General features: G+C 43.3%; 1 protein-coding gene across 3 annotated transcripts in view; it reads left to right on the plus strand.

Moving 5' to 3' along the window:
- Nucleotides 1–1,455: 1,455 nt before the first annotated feature.
- TUFT1 (tuftelin 1) overlaps nucleotides 1,456–23,550 on the plus strand; it is a 42,727-nt gene continuing 20,632 nt past the window's right edge. For 2 of the 3 annotated variants that reach the window (XM_081308507.1, XM_081308506.1), the window contains exons 1-5: nucleotides 1,461–1,612; nucleotides 16,385–16,459; nucleotides 16,854–16,955; nucleotides 22,411–22,497; nucleotides 23,179–23,268. In XM_081308507.1, coding sequence (XP_081164633.1) covers nucleotides 1,553–1,612; nucleotides 16,385–16,459; nucleotides 16,854–16,955; nucleotides 22,411–22,497; nucleotides 23,179–23,268 — 414 coding nt within the window. In that variant the 5' untranslated portion in view covers nucleotides 1,461–1,552. Of the gene's footprint in view, nucleotides 1,613–16,384; nucleotides 16,460–16,853; nucleotides 16,956–22,410; nucleotides 22,498–23,178; nucleotides 23,269–23,550 lie in introns of all 3 variants that reach the window. The other variant, XM_081308508.1, reaches the window with a different exon arrangement.

Raw genomic sequence — 23,550 nt, forward strand, 5'->3', positions numbered from 1 at the left:
CTCCTAATCCAATCCAGCCTTGTTTTTATTTTTAAATTAAATATTAAGATTATATAGCTATATTGAAATCCTTGTCTTCTTTTTTTTTGTGGCTTACTTAGAGGTCTAAGTTTTACAAAGAAGTTGTTTTAACTCTACAGCTTAGTGGCCATGTGTCTTTTACCAATGGTCATATGTACCTAGAAAACCTGGCAGTGTTTATAGCAGCATTCATATTCTCTCCTGTACAACCTTCTCAGAATAGCAAGGCCAGAAAATATTTTCTTTGAGGTTTTATTCCATTGGTTCCCAGGGGTATCCCTACCATTCACCTCCCAGGCAAAAAGATCCTCATTCATTACTAACTGGCATGGGAACTTACCTGGGAGGTGGAGAAGTTTCTGCCATCCCTGCCTTTGTGTTGGTTTGAAGAAGGAGCTGGCCATTCACCAGAGCCTATTGCCAGATGGGGTACTTCTCACTTAAGAGTGGGTCAGATCTCCTGAATGATTCTGCCTACTGCCCATGTGGACCCGAGGCAAGTAGACCAGCCATCTGCTGAGAATAGCTGGGCTGGGAAGAAACTCCAGGGTCCTGCTGGGCCAACCCCCTGTCTTCTAAAAGCCTTCAAGATCCCAGCCTAGGCCTAGGTAGCAAATGCTATTGAAGAAGGTGAGGCTCATTCTTTTTCTAGAATACAAATTCCTTTTAAGGCAATGTGTCCCGCCTCTCCCCACCATATAAGGGTAGCTTTGGTTTAATAGCTTCTGCAAAACCAGCCCCACCCAGAGCCTGGCTGGCTTTGACTTTGGCCTGGGCATCTTGCCAGGGAAGGGCACCTGCCAGACTGGCTTAGGCTAGTCTGAGTGAGCTGGCCTTTGGTGCCTGCCCCGCCTTTTTTTTTTTTTTTTTTAAGACGGAGAGATACTGGGTATTGAACCCAGGGGCGCTTTACCACTGAGCTACATCCTCAGTTCTTTTTATTTTGAGTCAGGGTCTTCCTAAATTGCAGAGGCTGGCTTAAAAACTTTCCATCCTCCATCCGGCCTTAGCGTCCCAAGTCGCTGGGATTCCAGGCGTGCGCCACATTGCTGGGCGGTGCCTACCCTTCCACCTCTGGAAAGATTTACTCAGCTCTCCCAAGCCTACAGGCTGGAATATCCAGGGAGAGGAGAAGGCGACTGTGTGCAGGTTCCACGTCCTCATTCCCTATAGAGGGGCACCTAGGGTGGTTCCCTCTGGCCGACCCTGATCTGGGGAGTTGAAAGGAGACTGAAGAAGAACGTGGAGGTAAAACCACACATCCTGGACAGAACTGGGCAGTTGAGCAGCCTCAGGTCACTTCCAAGCCCCGCCTTTATGTAAATCTGAGGAGCGCCGGAGGGCGTGTCCTGGGGCCGCCCACCTCGCTCTCTCGCTCGCCCATTGGCGAGCAGTGTTCCGGGGCGTGGCCTACCTTCAGCCCGCCCCTGACGCGTCTATACAAGGGGGTGATTCCGTGCGCGCCCGCTGAGAAAACGCCGGACGGCACCGAGGAGGGGTGGTCCCGTGTGGCTGTCCCTGCGGGAAAACGATGAACGGGACGCGAAACTGGTGTACCCTGGTGGACATGGACCCGGAGGGCCAGACTGCGGTAAGGAAAAGCGCCCAGACCGCTCTCCCCACTGAGTATCCTCGGTTTCTAGCTCCGCCCCTCCCGCGCCCGCTCCGGGTTCGCTGACATCACCTGGTGCTGGACTCGGGCGGTCAGCCCTTCGCGGAGCTTTTCTCTCTTTTCTTCTGACCTGCCTTGGGGCGGTGGCGCGGGAGGAAGACGTCGGAGTCTCGGGGCCCCGAGGTGCCCCTTTCCTTTGGGAGAACCCTGCGGCTTCTGCCCGGGACTGGGCGCGCGTGAGCCCTCGCTTGGGCCGCGGGTCCCAGTGCACATTACTCAGGCGTCCGGTGGGCAGCTAGATTGGATTGTGGGAGACAGAACTCAAGGGACCGGATTCTTGTCCCGCCTTGGACACTGTGTCCCGCCAAGGCGGAGTAGGCTTTTCTGTGGGTCCTGGTGACCTCAGAGGTCTTTCAGAGAATTTTATGGTGCTCTGGATGGATGATCAATAATAGGATACAAGAAACAGGGGTGGAGGGTGAAATCCTGGAGTTTGGAATGGAATTACTCCGAGATTGGCTAGGGATTTTGCCTTTCCCTAAGAAGGATGGAGCATTCTACCTGGTGCTCACCTTTTTTCTTGAATTTCTCCTTTTTGCCCCTTGCAGTTCTCCTGCTCCCCTCCCCCAGTCGGTCAAATGATAGCTTCCTGGGACGGTTTGTTGGTTTTGCTTCCGTCTCCAGCCGCCAAGCCCAGGGCAAGTGGATGAAGGGATGCAGAACCTGGGCTGAGAAAGGAAGGGAAGCGAACCTCCAGAGGGTTTTTGGACTCGGTAAAGGCTGGAGAGATGGAGGTCGTTTTTCTAGTGCAAGCCAGTGTGCCCTGCTTCTCTCATTTCCTGGCTCTCAGTCCTTGCACATTTGTGCCATGACCCCCTCCAGCTGACCATATGGTTTTTCCCCTTCACAGGCAAAGGAGGATAATTTGTGGCTGAATATTTCTAGGCTCTGCTGGGGAACCTAAACTAGCATAAGCGTGTAATATTTCATCAATTTCTAAGCTGTTGTGGTGAGAGTGAAATGGAGGTCAAGGTGATGGCTAGTTTGATCCCCCTCCTGCCATCTGATTTCCTTACCTCTGCCCGTCTCAGCATGCCCTGGAGGTAGAGCTAACCCAGCTTCCCAACTGCCGCTGGATTGTGGCTCTTCTTTGTAGAGTATTAGTATAATAGATGCTTATTTGAATTTTAGGGTACAGGTGATCATTTAACTCTATTTGCAGTTCCCTTGCTATTTCTGTTTAGGCTTATGAATGTTTCTGCTGCTTTACAAATCTTGCTGCTGCCCAACTTCTGTCCCCTACATCCTAGTCTTCTCCAGCTGTAGGATGCTGAAGAGATAGGAAAAAAAAAAAATCCATCCCCCCGTTGTGTCTAGCCCAAAGTCCTACTCCATCATCTTACTGTTTTGGAATGGTTGAGGCAGGGAAAAGGGTGTGAGATGAAGGATAGGGGTGTTTCCTCTTCTTTTTGTTGCTGTAGAAAAGAGATCCAGAAAGAGGTCTAAAACTGTGACATTGGCAGCACTGAGAATGAATTGTCACCCTCTGCTTTCCCTTGATATTTTTTACTGCTTGTTTGGTGTGGCAGAAAGAACAGGTAGGAAAATAGTGAGCAAGAAATTCAGACAAAAAAAAAAAAAAAAGAAATTCAGACATAGATAACCAGAGATCTCTAAGAACAAGAGGAAGAGAAATTTCCTTTTATTCCTTTTTTTCTAGGTTGAACTTGAGATTTATTTTACACCAAAGCTGGGAATGAAATAACCATTGGGTTTGATCTTGAAGACATTCCTGGGCTCTTAAGGAGGGGGAGGAGATGGTAAACAATCAGTCAGGAGATAGGCATTGTCCTGAATTCTTCTTCTCTGAGCCAGCCTGCAGATAGAATTTGTGGCTTTGGACAGTCCCTAGAAAACTGTCATACAATCATACCATTGAATGAGTGCTCAGTATATGTGAAAAGTGAATGAGTGAATAAATAAATGAACAGATGTTTTTTCTGGAGTTGGCATTGTAGGCAGTTGATTGGAGTGTTCTAGTAGAAATCAGGATCTTGGATCTTGGTGTTTGCTCATGAGCCAGGCCATGTGCCTTAGTACCCCATATATGGAGATGGGAATATAGCTAATACACTTTCTGGATTGTTTCATTACAGAAAGGTGTGTGCCACTGTGCCTGGCCCTTTTTATTTTTTATTTTGAGACAGGATCTTGCTAAATTGCTGAGGCTGGCCTGGAACTTGCTATCCTCCTGCCTCAGCCCCCAAGGTTGCTGAGGTTACAGGTATGTGCCAGTCCACCAGGCTGGATTATTTTTATTGTTGGATGCAGATGCAGCATGTTCAAGAAGCCAGGGTTTTTCAAAACCGTAGACCTTAATCACTTAGTGGGTCTGAAGTCACCATAGTGGGGTAAAACCAGAATCAAAAAAGAAGTACGGAGCTGAGGATGTGGCTCAAGCAGTAGCGCGCTTGCCTGGCATGCGTGGGGCCCGGGTTCAATCCTCAGCACCACATACAAAACAAAGATGTGTCCACCGAAAACTAAAAAATAAATATTAAAAAATTCTCTCTCTCTCTCTCTCTCTCTGTCTCTCTCTTTAAAAAGAAAAGTACGTTGTTAACACTCTGAGTTTTAGTAAGGATAGATTTTTTTTGGCAAAACTTTGTTTCAGTTATATCTAGATATGTACTTTTAATATATGCATGTTTATTTACTGAACCTTGATGTAAAATTTGTTTTTTAGGTCAAAAAAGTTTGCAAGGGGCTGGGGTTGTGGCTCAGTGCTACTAGAGTGCTCACCTAGCCTGCATGAGGCACTGGGTTCAATCCTCGGCACCACATAAAAACGAAATAAAGATATGTGTTCACCAACAACTAAAAAATAAATAATAAAAAAAAAAGTTTGTAAGCCACTTTGGTAGGTTATATCAACATATAAAAGTACAAAATAAGGCTTAAACTCATTTTTTTGGTGGGGGCGGTGGGTACCAATGATTGAATTTAGGTGCACTCAACCATTAGCCATATCCCCAACACTATTTTTTATTTTATTTAGAGACAGGGTCTCACTGAGTTGTTCACTGCCTCACTGTTGCTGAGGCTGGCTTTGAACTTGCGATTCTCCTGCCTCATCCTCTTGAGCCACTGAGCCCAGCTCAAACTCATTTTTATTAGACATTTCCTTTAACTTTCTTTGGTAAAACAACAGAGAGTAACTCTAGCTAACTTAAACAGAAGAGGAATTTATTAGAAGGCAACGGGGCAGTGCACAGAATTTAAGGGAAAACTTAAGTCCAAATTGAGGAAGTGAGTTCTGGGGCCTCAGAAGGTGGAAGGAACTAAGGGAGATTTTCTACTTTTGGGTGAATTGGTTCCAACTGTTTTAGGTATTATTTATTTATTTATTTAGTTAGTTAGTTTTTTGCCATTCTGCCCAAGATTCCATGGAGAGGGTGCCAGGGAGAGGGTTCCTTGATTGACAGGCCCACAAGATTACTCAGTGAAGTTGACTTTAGCATGATGAACTATGACCCCCCCCCCTTTTTTTAATGGAAAGAGTATTTGTGCATGGTTTTTAAAAAATCTAAATAATACTAAATGGCTTTTAAAATAATATAATGGACCTCAACTTTAAGCTTTGCACCGTGGAAATAGCCACTTTCAACTGTTTCAGTTATCTTGTCTCCTGTTTACCTCCATGTTAAATAACATGCTCATAGGTTTATAGTGATATTTCTTGATTTATCAATCGTAGGCATCTGTTGACTTCCTGTTGTAGGAATTATGGGAGGACTTATACTTCCACCTCTTACATTCTCCTTTCCCATGATCCCGCAGTTTCTAGCTGAATTATGATTTCTGTTAAAAGCATTATAGTTAAAGGCATGGCTCTGGGAATTTAAGGTGGGCTTTAGTCAGGGCTCTGATGTTTTCTTTGACCAGAATTACTTTGGTAAATTAATTTCTTCATTCTCAGTTTCCTCGTGGGTAACATAGGGATAATAATTAACACCTTCCCATGAGGTTGTTGTAAGGATTAAATAAGATAATACATACAAAACATTAAGCACACTTCCTGCCACATGCTTGCTAAGTGCTCAGGTGTTAGTTGATATTTTCTATTCATTTCTCCACTATTTTAACCTCCTTGGAGCACCCTGGCCAAAGGATGGGGGAAAAGTCGGGGGCCTCTTGGGCTTGGTTGAGGTGTGCGCCTCATTCTGTTGACATTCGTTTTTTCTTATCCGTTCCTTTCCCTTTCCTTGATTATTTAGATCCCTCTGCCTATGGAGGACCCCAAGGGTGAGAGAGGGCCTTGGACAGACCCAGAACAAAGATGTTGGTGACCTTTGCTAAGTCCTTACTCGGCCAGGACTGGTCCTAAATGGGGGTGTGTTTAGGGTTTATTGTTGACATCCCTCTTGGCCCTTTCCTTCTCCTTTTTCTGGCCTCAGAGCCAAGTCCCCTGATTAGCGATTCCCTTTAAGTAACCTGTCGGTGTCACCCTTCCTCAGAGCAGTTGCATTTTTTTCATCCTGCCTAGTGTTGTGTTGGGTTGTGTTTGATTTATGTTGGCCAGAGAGGTTCTTTCAACACCATGGTAGATCTGGATTCGTCATCGGTAATGTGAACTCTTGTCTTTGCCATGGAGTAGGTGATATTCCTGTAGGACCTCAGCTAAAATTGTTCAATTACAAATCTTTCCTGAGCCCCACTTTTTCAAAACCTAGAACTCTGGTTTATTGAAGGCTTACCATAAGCTTCATATATTTTTTAAAAAAATTTGTAGTTGTAGATGGACAGAATGCCTTTATTTTATTTGTTAATTTTTATGTGGTGCTGAGGATCAAGCCCAGGGCCTCTCGCATGCTAGGCAAGCACTTTGCCACTGAGCAAAGCCCCAGCCATATATATATATATATATATATATATATATATATATATATATATATATAACAGCTTTATTGAAATATTATTCTTTTATTATTTGGTACTAGGGATTGAACCCAGGAGCACTTAACCACCGAGCTACAACCCCAGCTGTTTTTTATTTTTTTATTTTGAGACAGGGTCTTACTAAGTTGCTTAAGGCCTCACTAAGTTGCTGAGGCTGGCTTTGAACTTGCAATCCTCCTTCCTCAGCCTCCCGAGCCACTGGGATTGTAGGTGTGCCCCATGGTGCCTGGCTAGGGTTCTTATATTCATAGAATTGTGCAGTAATCAATAAATCAATTTCTAAAAAGTAAGTCAATTTGAGAACTTTTTTTTTTTCATTTCATAATGAAATCCTGACCCAAAAGCAGTCATTCCCTATTTCCCCCTAGTCCTAGGCAACTACCAGTCTGCTTTCTTTTCTGTATGAATTTAGTGTTCTAGACATTTCATGCAAATATAACCACGCAGTATGTGATCCTTTGTGGTTCATGTCAGTGAACATGCTGTTTTTAAGGTTCATCCACATTGTAACTACATTTTGGTTGTTTCTACTTTAAAAGAGGGCTGATCCTTGGTGCTTACTCTAAAGGAATGAATGAATTCTCAAGTGCTGAGATTCCGGCTCTGTGATACCTGGATGGGGAAAAACTGGGTAGAGGAATCTTTCAAGTTTGGTGGCTGTTTCTTCCAGTCGTGAGACTTGCCAGACTCAGCCCATAAATTTCTCCTCACACCATCCAGCTCCTGCATTTTCTTACTTTCAGGAGCACTGTGGCTGATCCCTTCCAGCCTGCCAGGAATTTGGAGAATGCTGGCTTTTGCCTGTGGAGGGAACTGTTGGGAGACCGTCCTGGTTACCAAATCAACTGGCATTTGGTGACAACATTGCTTATACTCTGGGGTGGAGGGAGGTGTGCTCCTGGATGGTTTCGGTTCCAGACGCGTGTGCTCAGAGCAGGTGGGACTGGCTTCCTCACCTGCAGGTAATTATGGTGCATGCCTCTTTGGGTCACAGCACAGAGCCTTGTGTAATGCCTTTGTTTCCCAGAGGTGGGCAGGTTCAGTTGGTGGAATAGGTGTGTGCTTAGAAGGCTGATAACCCAAATTTAAGCCTGGTTAGCAGAGGCAGGAAAAGAAGAGGAGATGGGATGGGTACATGAAGGAAGGAAAAGGAAATGGTTTTCTAGGGTCTGTGGCACAGAGACTAAAATCACAAAGTAAAGTGGACAGAGAATACAGAGGCAAAGTCACTTTTGCTAGCCCTTTGAGGGAAAAAGCCCCTGGGGTTTTACCTCTTCCTTCCAGGCTGGCTAGGCACGAGGCAGGTATCCTGGAGAGCAAGTGGCTCAGCAACAGAGCGTCTCCTGCAGAGCTGGGGATCAGGAGCCTGCTTCCCTCTGTGTGTCAGCTCACACCAGGCCCCAGTGCCATTTAGGGCACCATCCCAGATCTCTCTTCTCATTTCATCTCCCAGTCTCCCTGGTCAACCCACGGCCCAGAGCTTGTTCAGCCCATGCCTCTGGGTAGGTAGCCAGATGAAAAGCAAACACTGTTTTTTTTTTTTTTTTTTTTTTTAAGAGAGTGAGAGAGGAGAGAGAGAATTTTTTTTGTTGGTAAATCTGTCAGGAGGAAGAAAGGGAGTGAGTCTTCGCATTGTGCTTAACAAAGGGCCACTTCTGGGAGAGAGCACTGAGAAGGCGAGACCGTACACTCAGCCTGCAAGCTGCCTGGTTGGAGTCTGCTCCAGAGCAGGGTGGGCACCCCACCATCCCGCCTGGCCCTTATTCCCCCCACCCCCCGCGGCTTATGGGGCTTTCCGCATCCTTTCATCTTGTTACAAGAGGATGACAATTCCCCTTTCTCAGAGTGGGCAAGTTGAGTGGCTGCTACTGCAGCAGCTGTATGTTGGGGCGGGAGAGGCTGCAGAATTGAGGGACAGAGTAGTGGAGGAGTGGGGTACAGGGTGAAGATGGATTCAGAATGTTGGTTTCCACTCAGAGAGAGTCACTACTTCCTTTATTTCTCCTTAGAAAAAACTTTACCCTGGGTCCTTCTTGCACTGCCCCACCACCCAGTCCGAGGGGCCACACAGAACCCTGGAGAGGGGCCTGGGGAAGCAGGTTCTCCCAATAGTGATCTTTTCCCACTGTCCTGAGCCTGCGGGATGAGAGCCCCTGGGGCGCCTGGTGATCTCTGGAGCCTCCCTACTTATCTCCTCTCTTCTCTTTTTCTCCCTGAGTCTTGATCTCTGAACCCTCAGCCGTGTGTTTACCCCTCCTGCTTTGAGGAGTGAGTCACCCTTGGAGATCTGTTTGAACAGAGCGCAGAGGCTGCCTGTAATTTGGAGGTTGCTGGGCTTCTCCCCAAGAGTGTTTACGAGGTCAGAGGCTGCTTACCTTGTCATCAGTGCTGCTTTATCCCTAGAGAAGAAGCCACCACTTCCATCTTGCCTCTCACAGAGTCTCCAGGGGGCCCACCCTGCCAGACAGTTTGGGGGATTTCTCAAGCTCCCTGGAGCCTGTTCACGGGTATGAGGTCGCTCAGCTCCAGAACACAACTGACCCACCAAGCCCAGGAAGCCCCAGGGGGCTGGGCACGTGGCTCAAGCGGCAGCGCACTCCCCTGGCATGCGCAGGGCGCTGGGTTGGATCCTCAGCACCACATAAAATAAAATGATGATGTTGTGTCCACCGAAAACTGAAAAATAAATATTAAAAAATTCTCAAAAAAAAAAGAGAAGAGCCCCAGGTTTCCCTCCTTGGCTCTGGGTTGGGGGCAGGGGCGGGGGGGTGGTGGCTGTGGCCTTGTAGACTAGACATTCTCTGGTTCTGGAGGGAGAGGTGCCAGAGAGAGCCCTAGACTTTTCACTAACTCCATTTAGACAATTTGCTTCACCACCACCCTCCCCAACCGGCAGGCTCTCCAGAACTACCTGAAAAGTACTGCTGTCTCACCTCTGTGCAGTGGTTTATGGTTTGAAAAGCACTTTCACATTGTTTCTGCACATCCACCTCCCCTGCCTAAAATGTCAGCAGGACAGGCACCTCCACTTTACGCAGAGAAACCAAAGCCCAGAGAGATGAAGGGTTTTGCTCAAGGATTAATGGATGTCAGTTGGGACTGCACATCCTACCCTTAACTCCAAGTTTAGTACTTTTTCTTTCCTTTATTTTGTTTTATTATAGGAGTATTGCACAATTTTTATTGTTTGTTTCTAAAGTCTAAAATACAATTGAAGGATGTAGAACAAAAGGTCTTTCACTCACCCACCTGCCTCTCTTTAGTGTATATGAATTCTATGCTTTTCCTATGTGGGTTCCCCCACCCCAAAGAAAGGCCATGTGACATGGTGGTTAGGAGCCCAGACCGAAACAGTAGGTTCTGGATTTGAACAAAGTTGTGTGACTTTGGACAAGATACTTCTGTGCCTGAGTTTTTTAATCTATGTTGATAATAATACCTACTATATAATATTTTTTGTGAGGATTAAATGAGTTGATAACTATGAAGCCCTTTGAACAGGGCCCAGATACATAGTAATTGCTATGTTTAGGAGTTGGCAATTACTGATACTATGTACATGTATATATGTACTTAAATAAATGAGAAATCATATTTTATTTTTCCATTACTTGGAATTGAACCCAAGGGTGCTTTACCACTGAGCTACATCCCCAGTCATTTTTTTATTTTGAGAAAGGGTCTTGCTAAATTTCTGAGGCTGGCCCCAAACTTGCGATCATCCTGCCTTAGCCTCCTGAATTGCTGGGATTACAGGTGTGTGCCACATCACCTGGCAACCTTCTTCCAACACAGAAGTGATCACTGTCTTGAATTTTGTGTTTATTTCTTTGCTTTTTGTTATAATTTTATGACATGCTCAAATGATACCTTGTCTAATTTGGCATGTTTTGAATTCTATATACGTATTGTTTATATTCTATAGGTTGCTTTTTTTTTTTTTAAAGAGAGAGGTGAGAGAGAGAGAGAGAGAGACAGAGAGAATTTTTAATATTTATTTTTTAGTTTTCGGCTGACAAAACATCTTTGTTTGTATGTGGTGCTGAGGATCGAACCCGGGCCACATGCATGCCAGGCGAGTGCGCTACCGCTTGAGCCACATCCCCAGCCCTATAGGTTGCTTTTTTACTTAACATTAAGATTCATTCTTGTTGATGCATGTTGCTACAGTTCATTTATTTTCACAGCTGAATAGTAATTTATTATACTAAAACACCAGAGTTAATTTATTCCTTGTCAGTGGGCCACCTGGGTTGTTTATGGTATTTTTATTTAAATTTTTAAATTTTGGGGGGGTACTGGGAGTTGAACCCTAGGATGCCTTACCACTAAGTCACATCCCCAGCTCTTTTTATTTTTGTTTTGCCACAGGGTCTTGCTAAATTGCTTAGAGCTTTGCTAAATTGCTGAGGCTGGCCTTGAACTTGTGATCCTCCACCTTATCTTCCCAAGATGCTGGGATTATAGATGTATGCCGCCATGCCCAGCTTTTTATTTTTATGTATTTAGTGATATTTTTCTATTGCTGGCAATTCTGTAACCATGCTTGCATATGTATTATTGTTGCATTTACAGGTTTAGTAAAATTCCCCCTTGTTATCTTTTTTTTTTTTTTTTTTTTTTTGGTGCTGGGAATCAAACCCAAGGATTTAAGCATTAACATTTTAATTTGCATTTCCCTGATTACTAGTTAGGTAGAACATCTTTCATATATCCAATTACCATTTAAATTTCTTCTTGGAATTGCCTTTTTTGGCCTTTGCTTATTTTTTCTTGACCCACCCTCCCACCTCTGGGTCTGCTTGTTCCAGTATTGCATACTGCTTCTCTAAACTGAAAAGTCTAAATTTCTTTAAAAAAAAAAAGGTTGGGAGAGGATCCAGATAATCCCTGACTTGCATGGCCTGGAATTCATGTACCTACTGCATCTCTCCCCCCCCCCCCCACAGTATTGGGGCTTGAACCCAGGGCCTCACCCTTGCTAGGCAAGCACTCTATTACTGAGCTATATCCCCAGCTCAGCATATGTCTTCTGAGTAACTACTCTGGGCCAGTCACTGTGCTATATGAGCTATCCATGTCTTCGAGGAGTTTGTGATTTGGGGGAGCAGATGAATGTATAAGTAGTTATAAAAGAATGGGGTCAGTGTTGTGGCATAGGATATGTAGGGTGCAGTAGGTGCAGCTAGCAGGCTCTGCACCTGTGAGTCTTGAAAGCTGAGTGGGAATTCTCTAAGGCATCAAGGGGAGGAAAGGGCATGTCACTAAATGCTATTCTTTTTTCTGGAGAGGAGAGAAAGGTGATCTAAGTACCATTTTGTATCATTTTGTTCTGTCAAAATGCATTCCCTGGGAATGTAGTACAGTGACTGAGTGCTTGCCTAGTGTGCCTGGAGCCTCTGGGCTCAGTCCCAGTACCAACAAAAACAACACACACACAGGCCCCCCCCCCCTCCACGGAATACACTAATGGGGCTATTTCTAGGTGATAGGAAATTGATTTTTTTAAAAGTATGGTTCCACGTTCACATGCAATCCCTGCACTCTTGGCTCAGTTTGCCCCAGTGGTAACATGTTGCGGAATGTTGCTGTGGATACAGTACATTTCCATTTACCACAAGATCACCCTGATCCCTTTTAGAATCACATCCACTTTCTTCTTGCCCTCATCCTCTCTTTAACTCCTGAAAACCATTAATCTGTTCTCCATTTTTACAAATTCATCATTTAAAGAAAGTTATATAAATGAAATCATTAGTATGGGACATTTTGTGATTGTTTTTTCACCCATCATAATTCTCTGGAAATCATTGCATTTACCAATGTTTTGTTTCTTTTTATTGCTGGGTCATATTCCGTGACAGTAGGTATATAATAGTTGGTTTAATTGCTCTCCCATTGAAGGCATCTAAATTGTTTTCATCTTTTTTTTTTCTTCCTTTCCTTTTGTTCTTCCCCCAGTTACTGGGGATTGAACCCAGGCATGCACTCTCTACCTTTGAGCTACATCTCCAGCCCTTTTTTTTTTTTTTTTTTTTTGAGACAGTCTTGCTAAATTGCCCGGACAGACTTTAAACTTGCCATCCTCCCCTTCAGCCTTTGAGCATTATTACAGGCATCGCATACAACCACACGGACTCATTCTACAGTCTTTGCTTCATTTTCAGCTCTTCTGTTCAGTGCATATCCGTTTTGGACTGCTATGCTGTCTTCGTGAAATGACCCTTTTATCATATCTAGTGTCTGCCTCTGTCATTTGTAATTTTCGTTATTCTCAGCTATCAAAGTAAAGCCACTTTGGTCAGTGTTTACATGACATCATATCTTTTCATATCCTTTTACTCTCACCCTGCCTTTATCCTTATATTTGAAGTGTGTTTCCTGTAGATGGCATTTATTGGGTCATTTACTTTATTTCATTTCTTTTAAATGGACAGATAAAATTGTATGCATTTACCATTTATAATGTACTGTTTGGAGTATGTATACATTGTGCAGCGACTGAATCTAGCTAATTAGCATGAGCATCACTTCACAGAGTTATCTTTTTTTGTGTTATGAAAGGGTCATTTTTACTTGGTGTATTTAGACCACTTACATTTACTGTAATTATTGATATGGTAAGTTTGCCATTTTCTTTTTGTATTTTGTTCTCTCTTTATTCCATCTCTCTTTTCTTTTGCCTGCCTCCCTATTACTTGAACACTTCTTAGGATTCCATTTTGATTTGGTGATTGCTCTAGTATTGCTTTATATATGTAACTTATCACAATTTGCTGGTGGTGTCATTTTACCAGTTTGAGTGGTGGGGGGCGGGGCTAGACTCGGTGCTACATGCCAGAAATCCCAGTAGCTCAGGAAGGAGGGTGTCAAGTTCAAAGCCAGCCTCAGCAATAGCGAGGCCCTAAGCAACTCAGTGAGACGCTGTCTCTAAATAAAATACAAATAGGGCTGGGGATGTGGCTCTGTGGTTGAGTGCCCCTGAGTTCAATTCCTGGTACCCCCCCCCCCCAAAAAAAATCATTTTTTTTCCTTTATATCTCTTTACCCTCTCATTTATATTAATTTAAGTATTTCCTCTGTATAACCATATTACATGGTGTTATAATTTTAGCTTCAATCATCAGACATAACTTAGAAACCTGAGAAGGGGAAACCCCTGTTGTATTTAACCATATTTTTTCTATCCTTGTTTCTTTCCAGTATTCCAAGGTTTCTTTTTTTATTATTCCCTCTGCTTAGAGAACCTTTTAAGCCATTCTTTTAGTGTAGGTCTGCTGATGAGAAAGTCTCTTAAATTTCCCTTCATCTGAGGATGTCTTGATTACCTCCCCTTCCTGAAAATACCTTCCCTGGGGATAGGATTCTGAATTAACAGTTCTTTTCTTTCAACACTTGAAAAATAGATTCCACTTCCTTCTAATCTCTGTCATTGTAATAAGAAATCTACTATTATTATAATTGTTTTGCCCTGTAGATGATGTGTTATTTTTTTTCTGGCTGCTTTTAAGATTTTCAGAAATTCGTTTTTAGTTATCAGAAGCCTAATTATGATGTATCATGACATTTTTTTTAGATTTGTTCTATTTGGGGTTTGCTTGGCCTCTTAGATTTGTAGGTTTATATCTTTTGCCAGGTTCCGGAAGGGAAAATTTCTGTCACAGTTTCTTTCTTTCTTTTTTTTTTTTTTTAGTTGTAGTTGGACACAATACCTTTATTTTCATTTATTTTCACGTGGTGCTGAGGATTGAACCCAGGGCCTTGCACATGCTAGGTGAGTGCTCCGCCACTGAGTCCCAGCCCAGCCCTCTGTCCCTGTTTCTTTGGGTACTTTTTTTTAGAGAGAGAGAGAGAATTATTTTTTTTATATTTATTTTTTAGTTCTCGGCAGACACAACATCCTCATCTGTATGTGGTGCTGAGGATTGAACCCGGGCCGCACGCATGCCAGGCGGGCGCGCTACCGCTTGAGCCACATCCCCAACCCCTCTTTGGGTACTTTTTCAACTTATCCCTGTCTCTGTTGTCTGGTCTCTGATGACATGAATGGGTGTCTCAGGGACTCTAGCCAGCCTCCTGCCTGTGCTCTTCCAATTGGAATGCCTGGGTTCATGAAAGAAACCAGGCTTGATGACTTTCATTAACTAATAGCTCCTTTGTTCTGGCTGAAAGATGCCCTGCCCTGGCTTTTCTCAGCTGCCTCCAGGTACGAGGAGATACAGTGTTGTCCTGAGGAGGAAGAACTGGCAGCCTCTTTGCCTGTTTTGAAATTGTTTCCTCTTCTTTCTTTTCTATTGTTTTCTGGAATGTCACAGAGCAGTCACTGTAAACTCAGAAAATGCTTTACTTCCCCAAGGGCTGTGGCAGGCGACAGCTCTCAGGATGTAGTAGCAGAAGGAACACAGGATGCCTGGAAGGCCTTGGAGTGCTTAGGGAGCCACCCAGGAATCATTCAAATGAAAGCAGACAAGGTAATAGGACGCCCAGAATGCAGGGTAGCCTCGGGAAGATGTGGCCTTGAGGTGAACTCTGTGGGGCTTGAACCTACCCCAGGTGAGAACGGGAAAGGACACTGAAGATGGAAAGCATGGGGCGGCTTGGCCAGTTGGAGGGACCACAGCAGGAGTGTAACCAGACTGGAGAGCCCTGTGGACCTGCCTAAGCATCTAGCTTTTATTTGGTAGGAATTAAGTGTTTATAAAACCAGCTACTTTTCTGGGATTGGAAAGTTTTGGGGTCATTCCAAGAAGTGGGAATAGGCTAACATTTGTGTGCTCCCTCTAGACATTTTTAGTTAACCCCCTCATTTCCAGGGTGGGGTAGAGCACCCCTATAATCCCAGCAGCTAAGGAGGCTGAGGCAGGAGGACTGGGAGTTCAAAGCCAGCCTCAGCAATTTAGCAAGGCGCTAAGCAACTCAGTGAGACCGTGTCTCTCAATAAAATACAAAATAGGGCTGCAGATGTGGCTCAGTGGCTGAGTGTCCCTGGGTTCAAAAAGAGAAAACCTCATTTGGATGTAGTATTCCATTTTATAGATAAGAACACTGAGTTAACTGTCTGACCACACTGAGATTTGAGTGTCTGACCAAAGACTGACTTCTTCTCCACCAAGTTCTATAACATTTGAAAAGAAGGTTCCTTCAAACCTTCTAGGGTAAGAGAGCCCCTGCTTTTCCCTTGTGCTCTTTTTTACCCTCTCTCATTTTTAAATTGTATCCAGAAAGTTAAATTTCTACCCTTTGAGTCATGAAAGAAAATCTACGTTATCTTTTGCAATTAGGATGATCTCTAGATAGTACCTATCATCTTGTCTGCTGTCATTTGGATAATTTCTGTGGGTTCCAGATTCAGGTATTTTTTTATGGTCTGGGTCAGGAAGAATTCCCTGTAAAGTGCAGCGATGACGTCGTGGCTGGTTGCCAGGGCCCTGGTGGCCTGCAGTGATCACTCCAGGGACAGCCTTCCTGGGGGATGGGGAGTAGTCCTCTCCGTGTTTCTTGTGATGTGAGAACCACAGTGGCTCCACTGGAGCTGTTTGGAGCAGTGTGCCATCGAGTGTCTGGTGTGGTAGAGAGAGGACTTTCAGACGCCCCGGGGACATGCCAACACCCAGGAGTGACTGATCTTAGGCCAGCTAACACCGCATCTCTGGGCCTCGGTTCTCGCCTGTGAGCAGTGACGGGTCCTAAGGCTTACTGCACAGGGTTGGCTACCGTGCACCTGCACCAGCAGAACTTGTACTGCAGACTGTAAAGGTAAGGAGTCACTGTTGCTGTCATTGTCATTGTCAGGGCAGCGTGGACATTCTCAGACTGACTCTCCAGAGTGAACTGACAGGAGAGGAACTTGAGCACAGAGCCCAGAAGGTATTGAGGTTCCTGGGGGTCAAGGCCTCACCCCTCAGCCACTTCTCCTTCCCTGCTACTGACCACTCACCCCGTGCTGCCTGAAGCCACCCTGCGGCTGTGAGCTTGGGAGCCCCTCCTTTCAGACACATCTAGCTGAGCTCAGCATTACGCACTGCTTTAGGGGGTAGGGACCCACTGAAGTGAAACTAACCTGCAGTTTCTACTAATGATCCCACCCAGTGTCCTTGTGTCTGTGTGGCTTCCTCTGGAGGTTCTGAAATGAATTTTTGGATGGGAAGCAAACTGACGCTTCATGTCTTTTGAGGAGCAGGTCTAAGTACTGGTCAAGGGACTGGAGTTCTGGGCTTGTCGTGTGGTTTGTGAGCCACTCTTCTGTCTCTCTTCCCGGCAGGCGGGCAGGAAGACCTATGCCATGGTGTCTGGCCGTTCGACTGGTCATTCTCTGGCCTCGGAACTGGTGGAGTCCAATGATGGACATGAGGAGATCATTAAGGTAAGCGTGACACCCCCTTCTCCCGCCCTCCTTTTTCCTACAGGCACATGCAAGGGGACAGCTGAGTGTTGCCAAAGGGAGCTTGTGGTCTGACTGGAAGGGCTAGACCTGAGTGCTAGTTCTTGGTCATCTCCTGGACAGATCTTAATTAACCAGGAAACCGCAGTTTGCTGTAATGACTTTGGTACAGCCTGGCCCGGGGCACGGGGATGGATGGGATGATTTTTCTGGGTACGTGTCCACTTTGCCTACTGGAGATTCTGGAGATAGCAGGGAGATGTGTTTATGGTACTTACTTTTAAGAATTAAAATGATTTGGCTGGACATGGTGGCACATGTCTACAATCTCAACAACTCTAGGGGCTGAGGTAGGAGGATCACAAGTTCAAGGTATCAGGATGCTGTCTCAGAATACAAATAGAAAGGTCTGGGATGTACTTCAGTGGTAGAGTGGGTTCAATCTCTGTACCAAAAATAAAGAAAATAAGACAGTTTGCCTGGTGCATTTGTGCACATCTGTAATCCCAGCTACTTAGGAGGCTGAAGCAGGAGGATCTTAATTTCAAGATCAGCCTCAGCAATTTAGTGATACCCTATCTCAATAACAAATAAAAAGGGAGTCAGGGGTGGTGGTGTATGTAGGAGGATCATGAGTTCAAAGCCACCCTCAGTAATAGTGAGGTACTAAGCAACTAACTCAGTGAGAACCTGTCTCTAAATAAAATACAAAATAGGGCTGGGGTATGTGGTTTAGTGGTCGAGTGTCCCTGAGTTCAATCCCAGGTACCCCCAAAATAAATAAATCAATAAATAAAATAAAAAGGGCTGGGGGTGTAGCTTAGTGGTAGGGTGCCCCTGGGTTCAATTCTCAGTACCAGAAAACAAAATTAATATAATTTTTTGTTATTTCTTTTGTAAAAATAGTTTTTTGTGATATAACTCACACACCGTACAATTGACCCAGTATTCAGTGGTTTTTAGTATGTCCACAGAGTCGTATAATCATCAACATCACTAATTCCAGAATATTTTCAGTTATTTTTCCCAGCTCCTGGCAACCAATAGTCTACTTTCTATCTCTTGGATTTGCCTATTCTGGATATTTCGTTATATATTTATTTATTTTGGTGGGGGTACAGGGGTTGAACTCTGGCGCTTGTCCACTGAGCCACATCCCCAGCCCTGTTTTGTATTTTATTTAGAGACAGGGTCTCACTGAGTTGCTTAGCAACTCTGTAAATTGCTGAGGCTGGCTTTGAACTCATGATCCTCCTGCCTCCACTGCCTGAGCTGCTGGGATTATAGCCATGGGCCACTGCCCTTTTTTTTTGGGGGGGGTGTTGTGTTGGGGATTGAACCCAAGGCCTTGGGCATGCGAGGCAACCACTCTGCCAACTGAGCTATGTCCCTAGCCCTGGGTATTTTGTATAAATGGAACCATACAATAGATGACCTTCTATCTTTCTTTCTTTCTTTCTTTTTTTTTTTTTTTAAAGAGAGAGTTTTTCAATATTTATTTTTTAGTTTTCAGCGGACACATCTTTATTTTATTTGTATGTGGTGCTGAGGATCGAACCTAGCACTGTGCGCATGCCAGGCAAGCGCACTACCGCTTGAGCCACCTCCCCAGCCCGACCTTCTGTCTTTCACTTAGCATACTTTGAAGGTTCATCTATGTTGTAGCTTGTATTGGAACTTACTCCTCTTATGAAATAGTGAATGTGAGTTGGTAAATACCTGGGTTGTTTCCACTTTCTGCTCTTATGAATAATGCTGGTATAAATTCTCATGTGCAAATTTTTGTGTGAACTTGTTTTCAATCCTCTGGGTATATCCCAAGGAGTGAAATTGCTAGGTCATTTGGTAACTCTATATTTAATCAAAAGGAACTGTCAAACCTTTTTCCAAAGAAGCTGCCGCATTTTACATTTCCAACTTTCTCTACATAGTGGTCAACACTTGTTACCTGACTTTCACATTATAGCGTCCTGGTGAGTGTGAAGTGGTATCTAGTTGTGGTTTTAATTTGCATTTCCAGCATGACTAATGATGTTGAACATCTTTATGTGTTTATTTCCTGTTTATATTATCTTCTTTGGAGAAATATTTATTAAAATCCTTCACTCATTTAAAAAATCCAGTTGTCTGGGGCTAGGATTTATAGCTCAGTGGTAGAATGCTTACCTAGCATGTGTGAGGCACTGTGTTCAATCCTCAGCACCACATAAAAATAAAATAAAGATGTTGTGTCCACCGAAAACTAAAAAATAAATACTAAAAAAATTCTCTCTCTCTAAAAAATTAATAAATAAATAAACAAAATAAATAAATAAATAGAATGAAGGTATTGTATCTATCTACAACTAAAAATTTTAAAAAACCCAGTTGTCTTTTAATTGCTGAGTTCTAAGAATTGTTTGTCTATTCTGGATATTAGGCCCTTATCAGATATGATTTGCAAATATTTTCTCCTATTTTGTGGATTAACTTTTAATTTTCTTAATAATGTCTTTTTAAACATAGAGGTTTTTAATTTTGATGATGAAATTTCTATGAGTAGGTCTGTGATCCATTTTGGGTTAATTTTCATGTATAATATGAGGAAGGAGCCAAGCTTCATTTTTGAAAAGTAGGTATCCACTTTTCCCAGCACCATTTATTGAAAAGATTATCTCCCCACTCCATTGAATTGTCTTGGCATTCTTGTAAAATGTCAGTTGAGTGTATTATTACAGTATTATTATTGTTTCTAGATGTTCAGTTTTATATCAGTGATTTACATGTCAATTCTTATGCCAGTACCCTGTCTTGATTTCTGTAGCTGTATAGTAAATTTTGACATTGGAGAATATGTGTGAGTCCTTCAGCTTTGTTCCTTTTCAAGATTGTTTTAGCTACTTAGGGTTACTTGCATTTCTATATGAATTTGAGGATCAGTTTATAGTTTCTGCAAAGAAGCCAGACTGGATTTTTTTTAATATTTATTTTTTAGTTTTAGGTGGACACATATCTTTATTTTGTTTTTATATGGTGCTGAGAATCGAACCCAGTGCCTCATGCATGCTAGGCGATTGACATACCACTTGAGCCACATCCCCAGCCCCGAGACTGGATTTTAAAAAAAAATTTTTTTTTTTTTTTTTTTTTTTTTTTTTTTTAGTGAGACAGAGAGGGGGGAGAGAGAGAGAGAGAGAATTTTAATGTTTATTTTTAGATTTTGGCGGACACAACATCTTTGTTGGTATGTGGTGCTGAGGATCGAACCCGGGCCGCACGCATGCCAGGCGAGCGCGCTACTGCTTGAGCCACATCCCCAGCCCCCCGAGACTGGATTTTAAAAATAGGAATTATGCTCATCCACAGGTCAATTTGGAGAGTATTGCTGTCTTAACAATATTGAGGGTTTTTTGTTTGTTTGTTTGTTTTGGTTGTAGTTGGACACAACACCTTTATTTTATCTTCATGTGGTGCCAAGGATTGAACCCAGGGCCCCACACATGCCAGGCCAGCGCTCTACCGCCGGGCCACAGCCCAGCCCCAACAATATTGAGTTTTACAATCCGTGAGAATGGGGTGTTTCTTTCCTTCTTTCTTTAGGTCTTTGATTTCTTTCAACAATGTTTCTTAGTTTTCGAATAAAAAGTTTTGAACTTCTTTTGTTAAATTTATTTGTAAGTTTTTTTTCCTTTTTAATACTATAATAAATGGAAATGTGTTCTTCATTAATTTTTGTTGATTATTAGTATATAGAAATACAACTAGGGCTGGGGTTGTGGCTCAGTGGTAGAGCGCTAGGCCCTGGGTTCCATCCACAACACCACATAAAAATAAATAAACAAAATAAACATGTTGTATCCATGTGTAACTAAAGAATATTTTTTAAAAATAGAAATCCAACTAATTTGTATATAGTGATCTAGTATCCTTAAGCCTTGCTTAATTTGCTTATTCATACTATGGTTTTTTTCTCTTTGAGGATTTTCTATATGGGTTATGTCATCTACAAATAGAGATAATTTCACTTCTTCCTTTCCTATGCCAGCATCTTTAATTACTTTCTTTTTCTTACACAGAGTCATTGCATGCCCCTTGAGGAAAGCAAACTACTTTATCATTCTGTCAGTGTAACCATTGTGAGCATCTTATTGTGTGTTCACTCAAATATCTTCCCGTACATATCTATTTTTTTTTTCAAACCAGTGAAATTGTATTATTACACTGTTTTATTATCTCCCCTGCCCACATTTTAATGATATGTTGTAACATCATCTATATCTAAAATGTAAATAACTGACTTTTTTTAGTATTGTATGGTTTTTTTTTAATACCTTTATTATATTTTTATGTGGTGCTGAGGATCAAACCCAGTGCCTTGCACATGCCAGGCAAGTGCTCTACCACTCAGCCCCAGCCCAATACCTGACTTTTTTGTCTTTTCAATGATTGATCTCTCTTTTACTTCTTTATTTTATTTATTTATATGTGGTGCTGAGAATTGAACCCAGTGCTTCACACATGCTAGGCAAGTGCGCTACCACTGAACCACAGCCACAGCCCAGTATCTGACATTTTAATGACTATATAATATTCTGTTAAAGATGTACCATAATTTAAGTAATCCATTGTTGGACATTTTGTCTCTTTCCATTCTTTTATAACCATGCATAATATTTTGCGGAACATCTGTTACTAAATTGTGTATGTAATTTATAATGCAAGTAATACAAAAATTTTAAAAGATTCAAGCATGGTATGCAAAGTATTTTTTTTTAAATTTATTTAGTTTTCGGCAGACACAACATCTTTGTTTGTATGTGGTGCTGAGGATCGAACCCGGGCCGCACGCATGCCAGGCAAGCGCGCTACCGCTTGAGCCACATCCCCAGCCCTATGCAAAGTATTTAAATCCTCTTTTTCACCCCTCTTTCACAGAAGGAGCCATAGTGAATAGTTGGCTATTCATTCTTCCAGTCCCTTTTCCATATTAAAAAAAAACCCATATATAGTTATATGTTGTTTAACTGATTTTTTTTTTGCACTAGTATAAATTCCCAGAAGTAATTTTAATAGTTCCACAAGTAAACATATTTTCAACTCTTCTGTTTTGAATCACCAAATTGCTACCCAATAAATTGGTGGTAATAATTTATCCTCCTTCTACCAGTATATCAGGATGTGTTCTTATGTGGAATTAATTTAACTTGAGGTTTCTTTTTTTTCCTTTACTTTTTTGGTACTAGGGATTGAACCCAGGGTTGCCTAACCACTTAGCCATATCCCCAACTCTTTTTAGTTTTTATTTTGAGACAGTGCCTTGCTAAATTGCTGAGGCTGGCTTTGAACTTGCGATCCTCTTGCCTCAGCCTTCTGAGTCCCTGGGAATACAGGCATGTGCCACTGCATCCAGCTTAATTTGAGGTTTCTTGACTAAATAGCATTGTCTTTCTTCTTTCAGGTGTATTTGAAGGGGAGGTCTGGAGATAAGATGGTCCATGAGAAGAATATTAACCAGCTGAAGAGTGAGGTCCAGTATATCCAGGAGGTGGGTACCCCTTCCCTCTGAGGAAGTACCTATGCCATTTTGCTAAGCCTTACATTTGGGGGGCTCCTCTTTTGTATGGGGACTGTTTTTTTCCCCTTCTCACTTTATATCACTGAAGTGCCACCACACTCTCCCATGTGTCCCGTGTCACTTTTTTTTTTAGTTGTAGTTGGACACAATACCTTTATTTTTAAATTCATTTTTATGTGGTGCTGAGGATCCTTCCCAGTGCCTCACACATGCTAGGCAAGTGTGCTACTACTGAGCGACAGCCCCAGCCCCCGTATTGCTTTTAACCCTTTGGATCCAGTCCATTAATCAATGGATACTTATGGAGTACCAGGTGCCTATCAGTCTCCCTGCATTCTGTCTAACATTCTCAGCACCTTCCCCAACATTTCCCAACGCACCCCTGGCTTGTCTCTCTTTGGCACTCACCACCGTAAAATATACTCTCGTGCATCTTCCCAGCTAGAATGCACCATTACCAAGGCAAGGTGTCCTTGATTTTGTTGCTGTGTAGGAAGGACTGAGCTGTCACCCCACTTGACCAAGGCTCCAGTGTCATGAGCCAGTGCTTCCAACCGTGCCAGACTCGCAGCAGTGTGGGCTGGGGAGGGAGCACAGAGTTTGCTTTCTTTCCCTACCCTGGAGCTCAGGTTCCTCGCCCTCCCCTCCTAGGCCAGAAGCTGCCTGCAGAAGCTCCGGGAGGACATAAGTAGCAAGCTTGACAGGGACCCAGAAGACGCTCTCCATCGACAGGAGACGCAGGTAATGGGTGGAGTCCGGCACCGCAGCCAGGGAGGAGAAGGTGTAGGGCGTAGCCTGTGCAGGGGCCCAGCAGGTGGGCACTGCAGTCACACCTGTCAGCCTACATGCTGCTCCTTAAACACCACGTACAGTTGGATTTGTGTACGTTAAATTATCATGTTGTTGGCAAAACCTCTTTATCGACGGACTCTGTAATCAATTGAAGAGCAATACAGAAAGTTACAAAGCAGTCGCCTATAAATCCAGACTTCTCATAAGGTTATTTTATTGAATTTGAGTGAT

Source organism: Spermophilus citellus (genome assembly GCF_964194105.1).
Source record: "Spermophilus citellus genome assembly, chromosome: 9".
Classification (NCBI taxonomy): Eukaryota; Metazoa; Chordata; class Mammalia; order Rodentia; family Sciuridae; genus Spermophilus; species Spermophilus citellus.